The following is a 13,124-nucleotide window of genomic DNA, read 5'->3' as shown; positions in this document are numbered from 1 at the left end:
TTCTACCGAATTCCGCGTTGTTTTTGACTCGAGACGCTTCGTTGTGTTTATGTCGGTACGGTAAAACAACCTTGATATTTGATACCTCATTGTTTAGCCCGTCACGCGGGTCTCTTACGTTCCAGTAACAAAAGTAAAGATTCTCGGAAAAGGCATTACATGTTATACCAAATTATATAGCGTTCTATTAATATTCATTATATTTCTTAGTTTCGATATTACGTTGCGCATTATTCAAAGAATTAGTTCAAGTTTTCGTTGCGAGATAGAAAAGTAATGTGATTTGCGATCACGACACGTACAGTGTCTTTAAGAGGCAATAATAACATAATTATTGCCAACCTTTATATTATATTTAATTTGCTCTTTATTTTTAGGATATAAGGATGATTATCCTTCGACTTTAAGTTAAAATGTGCTATTATTCTATGTGTTTGCCATTTATATTGATTACTATTGTATGCTTTATTAATATTGTGTCTCTGCTCATCAGGAAGAGCTTTTGTAAATATACTGAGATAACTAAATCCCTGTTGCTCGTTCACCTTAGTAACATTTCACTGCTTGTATACATTATATTTTAAACATTTTGGTCCTTCGAGCCGGATACGGTGTACGGCTGCAAGATGAGACTCAGTCATATTGAAAATCATATAGATCAACAGCTCACCCTGATGGGCATAATTGCAAAAACGGTTGATAATTTATTGACTATTGGGCGGGAAAATGTTATGCCGCATATGGTGCACACGCGTATTGCAGATCTACAAGATAACTGGGATCAGTTCTCGATACGACACCATGCCATCGGAATGGCTGTGCGCGGATTAAATGCAGAGGAAAGATTAAGTGTAATCAATCACGCGTATTTTTCGGAAGGCTTGTTTTCAAAGACGCATCAAAGCTACCTTCGGGAAATAGATAAGTTAAATTCTCTACTCGCGCCTGAGCATCCCGCGCCGGAACAAGTTTCAGCAACGCCTACGACTTTTACTCAACCTCTTTCGCGAGAACAAGAGTCAGTACCGCCTTCGACTTCTACGCAATTTCGTTCGAATAATCCAGATTACCATTATCACTCACGTTTGCCGGAAATCGAGTTGCCCAAGTTTGACGGAGTGCAGTCTAATTGGTTATCCTTTAAGGATCTATTTAGTTCAATTGTTATAAAACGCCCTTCATTGACCTCTGTCGAGAAATTACAGTATTTAAAAACGAGATTGTCCGGATCAGCTGCCTTATTACTTAAGAATACTACGCTCACCTCTGACAATTTCCAAAAGGCTTGGGATGCCTTAATTGCGTTTTACGAAAACACTAGATTACTTGTTAACGAGGCTCTTCAAGCCTTATTTTCTTTAAAACGCATGACGAAGGAGTCACATAAGGAAATGGAAATGCTTTATACTAATCTCACTCAAATATATCGTACGCTGGAAACTTTACAACGCCCTGTAGAAACTTGGGATGATGTATTTGTTTTCACTGCCGTTCAACGTCTGGATTCGGAATCTGTAAAGGCTTGGGAGAATCATTTAGGATCGAATAAACAGCCCCCCACTTGGGAACAATTCAAGGATTTCTTGTTTAATCGTTTGCATTCTTTACAAGCATTTGAAAAATGCACACTGGGAAAATCTGTTCCATCTGCCAAATCACATTTTTCGGGAAAACCAAAGGACGATAAAGCGGGTAAGAAGAATTCGTGCGTGATTTGTTCGGCGAAACACTACGTAGCCCACTGCCCTCAGTACACCGCTAAAACTATTGAACAACGTCTAGCAATTATCGCGAAGCATAAGTTATGTTTCAATTGCCTCGGTTTACACAGAGCATCGGCATGTCGCGTAACCACGCGATGTTTGAAGTGTGGAAGCAAACACCACACCACCATTCACAAAGTCAAAGGAAAACAGACCAATTCGGATCAAGCTACGGCCAAGGCCGAACCACAGGCGGATTCATCTTCTACTTCAACGAAGGAACAGGCGTCACAGTCTACTTCTACCAATACGAATGCAAAGGCTGTGAATTCCACTTCGGTCTCACAATTAACATCTGTATTATTAGCCACGGCGCAGATCATAATCGAGGGCCCCAACGGGGAATTTACTAAGGCTCGTGCGTTAATAGATCAAGGATCCGAGATATCCTTAATAACGGAAAGAATTGTACAACGGTTAAACCTACCGAGAAGACATTCGTTTATTCCTTTGATTGGAATAGGAGCTGAGAAAACCCGTAAAACAAGAGGAATTGTGAATTTCAAGTTTAAGCCACATTTCAACAGCGAGTACGAAGGGTCTATTTGTGCTCACATCTTACCAAAACTAACAGCTTCGTTACCTTCTTTGCGTTGTGAAGAATCAGCATGGGAGCATCTGAAAAATTTACAATTTGCAGACCCTAAATTTACAGTTCCAGGTTCTATAGACGTAATTCTGGGAGCAGACATTTATAGTAATCTCATTGAAGAAGGAATTGTTAAGGGAGCTGTGGATACTCCACTCGCACAATGCACAAAATTAGGATGGATTATTTCTGGTCCCGCAGGAAATGCTCCTACCTCTTCCCTTACTCAAAGTCTTCACGTCTTCATTGATCGGGAGCTATATGATTTAATTCAACGATTTTGGGAGATGGAAACGGTCCCTTTCTCGAATAATTCGTCATTAACTGCTGAGGATCAGCAATGCGAATTGCACTTTCAATCTACGCATACTAGAGATGCCAGTGGACGTTATCAAGTTCGACTGCCTTTTAAACAACCAGCCCATAAATTAGGCGATTCTCGGATGAAAGCCGTTCAGGTGCTGAATAGTCTGTCAAAACGATTAATTTCAGATTCTAGGTATGCAGAAGCTTATCAGGGGTTTATGGACTAATTCGAAAAGTTGCAACACATGACGCTAGTTCCAGAATCCGATCCGGAACCTCAATTAGTATACTACTTACCACATCACGGAGTCTTACGGGAAAAACGATCTTAATAGAATCCGAGTAGTCTTTAATGGCTCAAGCCCTACGACCACGGGATGTTCTCTGAATGATCTGCTACATACAGGAGCTAAACTTCAAATTAACGTATTCGATGTTCTGGTTTGGTGGCGACGATTTCCTTATGTCTTTTCGTTCGATATGGTAAAAATGTTTCGTCAAATTCTGATACATCCCGAAGATCGGGACTTTCAACGAATTTTGTGGATTCTTCGATCAAAGGAATCATTACCATTAGAACTTTTAGACTGAACACTGTGACTTACGGATTATCTGTTCCCCATTCTTAGCCCTTCGGACAGTGATACAATTGATAAAAGATGAAGGTATGAAGTATCCTCTTGCGGTCCCAGTCTTGAAAAAGGGCCGTTATATGGATGACGGATTCGGAGGCGCTGACTCTATTAAATTGGCACAAGAAACTGTCAAACAGGTAACTCAAATCTGCGAAGCAGGCGGGTTTCAACTGCACAAATGGGCTGCTAATCACACAGAAATCCTAAGTGCAATTCCCCCAGAACAACAAGCTATTACATCTCCTGTTAAAATAGAAGAGAAAACGACTGTACACGCATTGGGATTGTGTTGGGATCCTCCTACGGACACCTTCCACTTCACAATTGAATTACCGGTTACTCAAATAATTTCGAAACGAAGTATCATGTCAGTCGTCGCTAAAATTTTTGATCCTCTTGGACTGCTCGCTCCAGTAATTATAACTGCAAAAGTTCTCATACAAGAATTATGGACTCTGAAACTTGAATGGGATGACCCTCTACCCGACGCTGTATCTGCCAAGTGGAATAAATTTGTAAATCAGTTACAAGAAAATTACGAAATTGCTATCCCTCGATGGATCGGGGTAAAGATTAATCATCGCATTGAATTACACGGATTTTGCGACGCCTCTCAGCAGGCAATTGCTGCTGTGGTATATATACGTGCCACAGATATTAACGGCGTTACAAAGGTCACCCTGTTATGTGCAAAAACAAAGGTAGCACCACTTAAGCGTATTACCATACCTCGTTTGGAACTCGAAGGTGCAGTTCTGCTCGCGAAACTAAGTTCTCAAGTTTTAAAGGTTCTTGAATTGGCCAATCTACCTCTTTTCTGTTGGATAGATTCTGAAGTCGCAGGTACCTGGATTAATGGACATCCGTCTCGTTGGAAAGACTTCGTGCACAACCGTGTAGTCTTTATTCAGGAAACTATCCCACATGCTCAATGGAGATTTGTTTCAGGTAAAGAAAATCCAGCGGATTGTGCTACACGTGGGTTATCACCCGGTCAACTCCAAAAATTTGAAATCTGGTGGAAAGGACCGCTCTGGCTTTCAGAACCATCTGAATCCTGGCCGAACAAGTTACAAGCTCACAATGCCGAAGTAAACTTGAAGGAACGTCCAGTTAAAGTTGTTACTATCGCCAAGGATTTGAACTCTGATTTGTGGGATCTCGCAGTTCGATACTCGAACTTAACTCGTTTATTGCGCATCACTGCTACATGTATGAGAGCAGCCGCTCGATTTCGACGGACAACCGAGATACTCTCCGAGACACCATTGACTCCACAAGAGTTAAACAAAGCAAGACTCTTCTGGATAAAGATAGTACAACAATTGCATTTCAAACATGACTTGCAAACCTTAGCTTCCGGTAAACCGCTTGATAAATCTAGCCCTCTCCTTCGACTAACACCAATATTAGATTCCGACGGATTTCTCAGAGTGGGAGGCAGACTCCATTCCGCTTTTCTTTCTATGAATACAAGGCATCCGTTTATCTTGCCTAAAGACTCACCTATTACTAGACTGATAATTTCTGACGCTCACTTACGTACTATGCACGGAGGTACACAAATAACGACGAATTTTATACGGTCGGAATACTGGATAATCGGAGGACGGGCTCCAATACGGTCATTAATTCTGAAATGCATACGATGCGCACGTTTTAGACAGATAAGAGCACAACAATTGATGGCGCCGCTTCCGGTGGAGAATCTAACTCCATCTCGTGCTTTCTTAAATTCTGGCGTTGACTACGCAGGACCTCTGGTCCTTAAAACTTGGAGAGGAAAGAACGCCAAGACATACAAGGCTTACATAGCGCTCTTTGTTTGCCACTCCACATCCGCAATCCATCTCGAAATGGTGACAGACTACACCACCGATTTTTTATATACCTGCTTTTAATCTTTAACTGCCCGGGCAGGGTCTGGGTGGACCCCAAGTGCTATTTTTGTTACGCATTTTCTCAGTTGTGCGAGATATGTATTTTATTTATTATATACTCTAAAACTTACATATCTAACATTACTTTTAGAGAAAACAAAAAAAAACTTGTGGAAATTCTTGCAGATCCCACCCCTGACTATATGTTACTAAAAAAACGCGTATACTTAAAGATTATAAAATATGAAATCTTATACCTGTTATAAAATGTTTTTTGTACTTTTAATGTACATCGCAATTCGGATAAATAGTTACATAGACGATCGAATTGCGGTTAATAACCTATATATATTTAAGTAGAAAAGAAATCGATTCACCGATTTATTGATACGTGGCCGGTGTTATATTAGCCTGCATTGCATGAAGAGCAAACCCCGACAGTTTCGATCGATAAGTATCACATGCACCGTACCTACGCTGTTAAGATTCGGGAATTGAAAGAATGGATCATTATGCATTATTGTTGCTCAAGTTTCATAATGCGACAATTTAAAGTGCCTACAGGTATTTTATACTCGTAAAATAATCGTAATTTTCAATCTTTTATTAAGAGCGTGATTAATTACAGCCTTGTGTTTCTTGTTCAACTACTTCAAGGATTAATGTTTTATGAATTTATAAAAATTGTCAGTTTATTGTCAAAAAATGTTTTACATTATTTTAATTATTCGAATATTTATTATAAAAATGTAAAATACTAACAAAGAGCCATTTAAAGCAAATGATATATCAAAATGATATATCACACGGGCGTTTAAAATCTCATCAAACACCGATTAATAATCATTATAGAATTAAAAAAATTGCAAAAAGAGCTACATTAAATTGCATATAAAGACAAATATGTCGATAGATAAATAATGATTGATGATAAATAATGATATGACATTAATAAGTGACAAGTAAAAAAAGGGGAGAAGAACATTAGACGATGCATAAATAAGTCAACGTTATATTGATCTTCAATAACTAATAAAATACAAAATTATAAATCGGACGTTTTGACTCCGCTTTGAGCCATCTTCAGCGACAGGGTAACAATTAAATTTAAAAAATCTCACATTTATCGAGATATAAGTGAATAACTTGTCAATTTGGTGTAATCTAAGAATAGCGTGATTCTCCGCAAGGAAATCTAACAAGTAAAACTTAGGTAATGATCACAGTTTATTACATGATCGAAATCAAAATGGCATTTATAACTGAGCAAAAAGAGAAGTGTCGAGATCATTTATCCACCAGCTCAGAGAATAAGCATTGAAACCGAACTAATTTGAGATGTATTAAGCTATCTAAGCCAAATTATCCGAATATAATTAATTATATATAGAATTAATTTATTAATTATTTGTAAATTTTTTCTTTCAAAAGTAATTTCTTTGCTCCAACTATTAAAAAGGGCTAGATAGTTCAACATTAGGCTACCACGCCTTTGTAAAAAAAGCATATAGACTAGAAAGCAAAAAATAGCAAATGATTAGCAAATTAATTGTACCTATATATAATTTATTGTTCCGATAATTTGGCTTAGATAGCTTAATATACCTACTAATTGGGACAATTCCATTAAGCATGAACATAACGAGGACATTGTCATTGTATGTCTTATCAACAAAACAATTTGCAACAACCTCGTGTACTTATCTCACAGCTTCTAAGTTATAAATAAGAAGTCTTGTCTTTTAAATATATTATTGTTTCAACTGTAACGATATTAGTTACTTATACGATTAATATATAAATATATGCATAGAAATATTAAAAATTTGATATCTATGTATATACATAGATTTCAAATCGTTTTTATATAAAAACACATACAATTATATAAATAAATATATATATATATATATATATATATATATATATATGTATACGTATATAAAAATTACACAAATATATGTCCATATGTACATACACATATTATAATATTTCATAAACATAGGCATCGAAAAAATTTATAAATATAACAATAAAACAAAACAATATTAAGATAAAATAAAAAATGTCAATTTCGCATATTTGAACAATACTTGCGTATGCAAATACGCGAAAAATCTCAATATAATAATAGAAATTTAAAAAACGCGACGCGAAAAAGTCAAAATTTTTAATTCAATATTCAGTTTAATATAGTATAATTACAGTCGGAAATCAATGCGATTGTTGGAAGCATTCTAATTACTACGCATGCAATATAATCTGTTCTTTTCAGTTGCATTATTCCGTATTATTTTATATACGCGTATATTCTATACACTACACGGTATATAATATCCTAAACTTTGATATGAGAACTGATGGATATAAGAATTTATTGAATTGCAACAAAGAATAAAAAAGAGTATAATCGAAAAGAACAGATTAAAGTTACAGTAGAAACTCGAAGCTCACCATTTCGCGACGTCCACCGATGAATCTTTCGCTGCAATTTCATCCGCGACAACACTCGGAAATAGTTCAATTAGCATTCCTGTCCAATAGCATCCCACGTCGATTGCAATTTACTTCAGTACACACAATACACTCGCGACACGAATTCGCGGAATTATATTTATGGCAAATTTAATAATATGATCACAATAAACAATTAAAAACAAATATAATAAAAAAACGAAATTTGCGAGTTCGGCTAAAGAGTTTCTATGTCCATTGCACTTTATTTTGTATCAGTTCACATCAGAATGCACTCGCGACGCGAAATACTAAAATTTAATTTACGAATTTATTGAAAAAAATCTTTATGGCAAAAAATTACTTTTTATAGATAATCTATCGCGTAATAGTTAGAGATAAAATATGAAATATGGTTAAATCTGGAAAATAAAACGTGCGAATTCTTCTCATACAACTTATTGTTAGTGTATGAAAATTGCAATATTCCTCCGCAATATTTTTGCGAAGATCACTTGACTTTGCAATATCTCTGTGCGAAGTTTGTTCTTGCAACATTTCTGCGAGAATCGCTTCGCCCTCAATATCCTTGCAAAGCTTAACAATTTCTTTGGAAGTATCGTTTATAGAAATCGCAATATCGAGAGAGATGAGTAAAAAATCAAATTTTAAAAATCGTAACGGTATTTAAAAATTGTAAAGTACTTAGTTGTAGTAAAACACACGCAAAATGCTACCACAAAATATTTAAAATTCGCGCATTTACTTTCATAAAATTTATATTCATACCGTCTATAGATATGGTAATAAATCTAATCGCGAATACATAAATAAAAAGTAAAAAACTAAAAGTTGCAGTGATGGTAAAACCTAATATTTTATATAATTTATATTATATGATGAAACCTTTGAGCTAATATTAATAATTACACGAACTATGTAAATAATTTGGCAAAGTTTGCGGTATTCTTTGCAAATAAAATCTCTATTCCTATCTAATAAAGTAATCGTAACAAATATATAACTGAAAAGTCACGATTTCTACGAGAGATTCTAATTATCCTCATTTTTACGAATTTCTATAATTCGTAATCTTTTTCATTCAAATTGTTGTTGTACGAGAAATTAAAAATCAGAAAGTAAAACAGAAAAGTTAGAAAATTAAAAATCGCAAGATATCCGTTAACGCGCGCACAAAATATTCCCGGCGATTTCTGATCTATATTATTTCTTCGCATCTTACGAGGCTCAAGCGTCAACGCTAGCGTTTAACGCTAAACGACGTTCATACAGAAAAGGGGAAATCATCAAGAACGAATAAGAGATATAAGTCGACACAATGACAAATCGCATTTATATTTATGAAAGATCGTATACATTTTATTGTTGGAAATCAATTCTGAATTATATTAGTAAAGATATTAAGATATTTATTTAATCGTGACTGTATAATAACAATTAATTAAGATTATCAAAGTCAAATTTTAAAAATATTATAACAAAGTTGTTAAAACTTTGAGCAAGTATTTTTGATATGTATCTATCTTTTTTTTCAATATAAAACTGACTTATATCTCTTTTTTATTCGACGCTTTCCATGCGAATGTTCGCATCTAGAAGTCTACAAGCAAAATAAATCGCATTGATTTCAAAAATGACGATTTCGGCGGAAAGAAAAACCATCACCTGTACCCTAAATTCCACTCACCGATTTCGCCGACTCAGGACCGGCTACGTTCCGCATCTGAATCTGCAACACAAACATTATATCATTGATTAGATTAAGTTAAATAGTTTAATAGATAAATTGGAATTATTTGTTAATTCGTTAAGTTACTTTATCTTCAAATTAAATTTATTATAAAAAAATAATCAAAAACAATTTTTTTATTATTATTTGGCAAAAACTTAATAGGCATACTACTATCTTTGAAATATGTTCTAAAATACATTTAAATTAATACAGTTAAATAAAGTTAAATTATTAAAGTGGAATAATCGTGTTATATACCTTCGTGCCGATCCTGCTTGGCTTATGAACCGGATCCTCCGGTGCTGCCTCCGTCGAAGTTCACAGGCTTAGTTTATACCGATCACTTAATACGCGTATTAAATAGTAAATAACTAGTAAATTAGTTTGATTATTGGCTGATCAGCTCAAATATACTATTCGATACGCGTATCAAGAGATCGGTGTAAACTAGGCCACAGATTACATTCTTTTAACATTAATCACACACGTGCGCGCGAAATATCTGTTAACATAATACGATACGATTAATGCGATATTAATTCTAAGCAATTTTATTTTAAAAAAAATTTATATATATTAACATATTTTAGTTTATAATTAATATATATTATATTATAGTTTATATTATTATATATTGCGATATTGCAAGAATAATTTATATTTCTTTGCATAAAAATATCAATTATTACGTATTATTTGATACGATACACGAGGAACTTAATGTTTAATCGATCTATCAATATTATTTGTAACATTCCCGAAAAGTAAATGCAATTGCAAAAATACAGTTTGTTTTATATACACACATATAAGTTTCTATACACATTAGCGTAACATTTAAATCGTAGCACCATCTTAATATGTTTGATGTATAATGTAATAATCATAATGAAATGTAATAAAAAATATAACTGTTAATTAAATCATAATATAATAATATTATAATACTTTAATTAAAAAATAGTTATATTTCAAAGCGCGTTATACATTAAATTAACATTGCGCGAAAGATTTATAATGACGGTTAACAGTAAACGATCACGAATTCAACTTGTGCAGCAAAAAAACAGAACGACTCGCGAGTTTCTGTCTATCTACTATCTATATCTATCTATCTATCTCTCGATGAGAGCCGATAATCAAAGCGGAGTCTTTATTGCCGTTAAGTATTTCCTTATCATTATTTGTTAAGCTCGACGAAAACATGTAAATAATACGGCGTAAAAGTACGTTTAAATTAAACGACTTTGACCGAACGCGCGCCGCGCCGGCGACACCGCGCGACCGCGCGCCGTTCTTTCTCCTTACTGCGTATGACGCGACTTGGTGATTCTCCACCTCCCCCCTCTCTCTCTCACTATCTCTCTTTCAGTGTACGTATTATATTAAACTGACATCGTGCGGAATAAAAGTATCGTTGATATATCCAATGTAATATATCGTTTACAACGAAGTATAATAGAAAAATAAATTTGTTGTAATTAAATCGTAATATAGTTCATTTATTGAATATCTATACACGGTTCAGTGCGTGTTATCTGTTCAAATCACACAATGCGAGAAAAATTCGTAACAGCAGCTAACAGTTAAGCAATCAAATCGTAATACAGTTCAGTTAGTTACGGAATTGTTTTACCCATTTCAACGTGTTAGATTTTATCCATCAGATTACCGTAGTGAGAGATTTTTATCGACTGACAGTGAGCTATTACGCGCGCGTCTCATCCTCGATTCCTCGCACAAAGAAAAAAAAGAATCCTCCGAATTCTCTCGTTCTGCGGGAATATACGATACGTGCGGTGTAGTCGGTGCTGCGTATAATATCTATGTCTGCGATATTATCGTTACTCCGGTTACTCGTTCTTCTCGACGACGAGAAAACGCAGCACGTTCGCGGCAGTTCGAGTTCGAGGCCGGTCGCGGCGCATCGCGGCGCGCGCACGTACTACGTAGTGGGGACTGGGGTGAGGTACATACGTCGCGCGCACGCCGCCGGGGAGCGGGGAGTCGAAGCACGGCGCGCGTATGTTTACGTAAAGTAGGGTGGGGAGAGGCACGGCGCGCGGAAGGCACCTACAATACCCGCATACCACGTATACCGACTGGTACCGACTACCGGCTACGCGTTCTGCGTAGCGCGCGGTTGTTCACTTCGACCTGCTTCGACTTGAATTAGTCGAGGGGCGTTCGGGTAGCGTCGTGCACTGATGCTTGATGCTGGAATAAAAGGAGCAAGGGAGACGGCTCGCGCTCGTCGCAGCTCACTCGAAAATCGGATTGTAGGGATACGCACACAAAGAGAAGGCGCGTGCGTACGTGTAGTGTGTACGCTCGGAACTTCGGTTAGATTCAAGCAATGGACGAGGATAGCCACGTAATGTTCTCATTCTCTTTCTTTCGCGCGCTGTAATTCTCGCTGTAATCTCGCTGTTCGCCAAGTTAACCGGCTCGACGATTTAGAATCGGGGTGACACTTTTATTACGGAATTTTTCGGAATGGATTCCGATTCGGATTTATTTCGTTTTCGCTAGAAATAGAGATCTAGGAGGAAACTAAACAACTTCGATCGGAATGCATTCTAATATTACGCTAATGTGTGAACGCATATGTGTATACAAACAAACTGTATCTTTGCAGTTGCATTTACTTTTCGGGAATGTTACAAATAATATTAATAGATCGATTAAACATTAAGTTCCTCGAGTATCCTGTCAAATTACACGTGATAATTGATATTTTTATGCAAAGAAATATAAATTATTCTTGCAATATCGCAGTATATAATAATAATATTAATTACAAACTGATATGTTAATATATCAATTTTTTTTTAAATAAAATTGCTTAGAGTTAATACGACCTCATTAATCGTATCGTATATTGTGTTAAATTATAAAGATATTTGGCGCGCACGTGTGATTAATGTTAAAATTAATGAAACAATAGGTAAAGAGTAAAGTGCAATCTGTGAACTTCGGCGGAGGCAGCATCGGAGGATCCGGTTCGGGCCAAGCAGGATCGGCACGAAGGTATATAACATGCTTATTCCACTTTAATAATTTAATTTTGTTTAACTGTATTAATTTAAATGTATTTTAGAAAATATTTCGAAGATAGTAGTATGCCTATTATGTTTTTGCCAAATAATAATAAAAAAATTGTTTTTGATTATTTTTTTATAATAAATTTAATTCGAAGATAAAGTAACTTAACGAATTAACAAATAATTTCAATTTATCTATTAAACTATTTAACTTAATCTAATCAATGATATAATGTTTGTGTTGCAGATTCAGATGCAGAACGTAGCCGGTCCTGAGTCGGCGGAATAGGTGAGTGGAATTTAGGGTACAGGTGATGGTTTTTCTTTCCGCCGAAATTGTCATTTTTGAAATCAATGCGATTTATTTTGCTTGTAGACTTCTAGATGCGAACATTCGCATGGGAAGCGTCGAATGAAAAAGAGTATATAATAATTTCTTTGGGATCAGTATCGTTTATAGAAATCGCAATATCGAGAGAGATAAGTGTGTACGTAAAAAATCAAATTTTAAAAATCGTAACGGTATTTAGAAACTGTAAAGTAGTGTAGTAAAACACACGCAAAATGCTACCACAAAATATTTAAAATTCGCGCATTTACTTTCATGAAATTCATATACATACCGTCTATATATGGGAAATCTAATCGCGAATATATAAATAAAAAGTCAAAAACTAAAAGTCGCAGCGATGGTAAAGCC

At 35.6% G+C, this 13,124-nt stretch overlaps 3 protein-coding genes across 4 annotated transcripts in view; all 3 read left to right on the top strand.

The window, feature by feature from the left end:
- Positions 1-626: 626 nt before the first annotated feature.
- Positions 627-2,885, top strand: LOC139820256 (uncharacterized). The gene has a single exon (XM_071790395.1). It carries the CDS (start codon positions 627-629, stop codon positions 2,883-2,885), a length of 2,259 nt encoding a protein of 752 aa, XP_071646496.1.
- A 440-nt stretch (positions 2,886-3,325) lies between these two features.
- LOC139820255 (uncharacterized) lies at positions 3,326-5,194 on the top strand. Its single transcript, XM_071790394.1, has one exon. The coding sequence runs from the start codon at positions 3,326-3,328 to the stop codon at positions 5,192-5,194; it is 1,869 nt and encodes a 622-aa protein (XP_071646495.1).
- Positions 5,195-10,794: 5,600 nt separating this feature from the next.
- Positions 10,795-13,124, top strand: part of LOC139821013 (acyl-CoA Delta-9 desaturase) — a 36,116-nt gene continuing 33,786 nt past the window's right edge. Inside the window, exons 1-3 of one of the 2 annotated variants that reach the window (XM_071791706.1) lie at positions 10,795-10,811; positions 12,328-12,410; positions 12,672-12,713. The gene's annotated coding sequence lies outside the window, so the exon portion shown is untranslated. Of the gene's footprint in view, positions 10,812-11,739; positions 11,755-12,327; positions 12,411-12,671; positions 12,714-13,124 lie in introns of those variants that run through there. The other variant, XM_071791705.1, reaches the window with a different exon arrangement.

This window comes from Temnothorax longispinosus, chromosome 10, assembly GCF_030848805.1.
Source record: "Temnothorax longispinosus isolate EJ_2023e chromosome 10, Tlon_JGU_v1, whole genome shotgun sequence".
NCBI lineage: Eukaryota > Metazoa > Arthropoda > Insecta > Hymenoptera > Formicidae > Temnothorax > Temnothorax longispinosus.
This window is presented reverse-complemented; position numbering and strand designations above follow the sequence as displayed.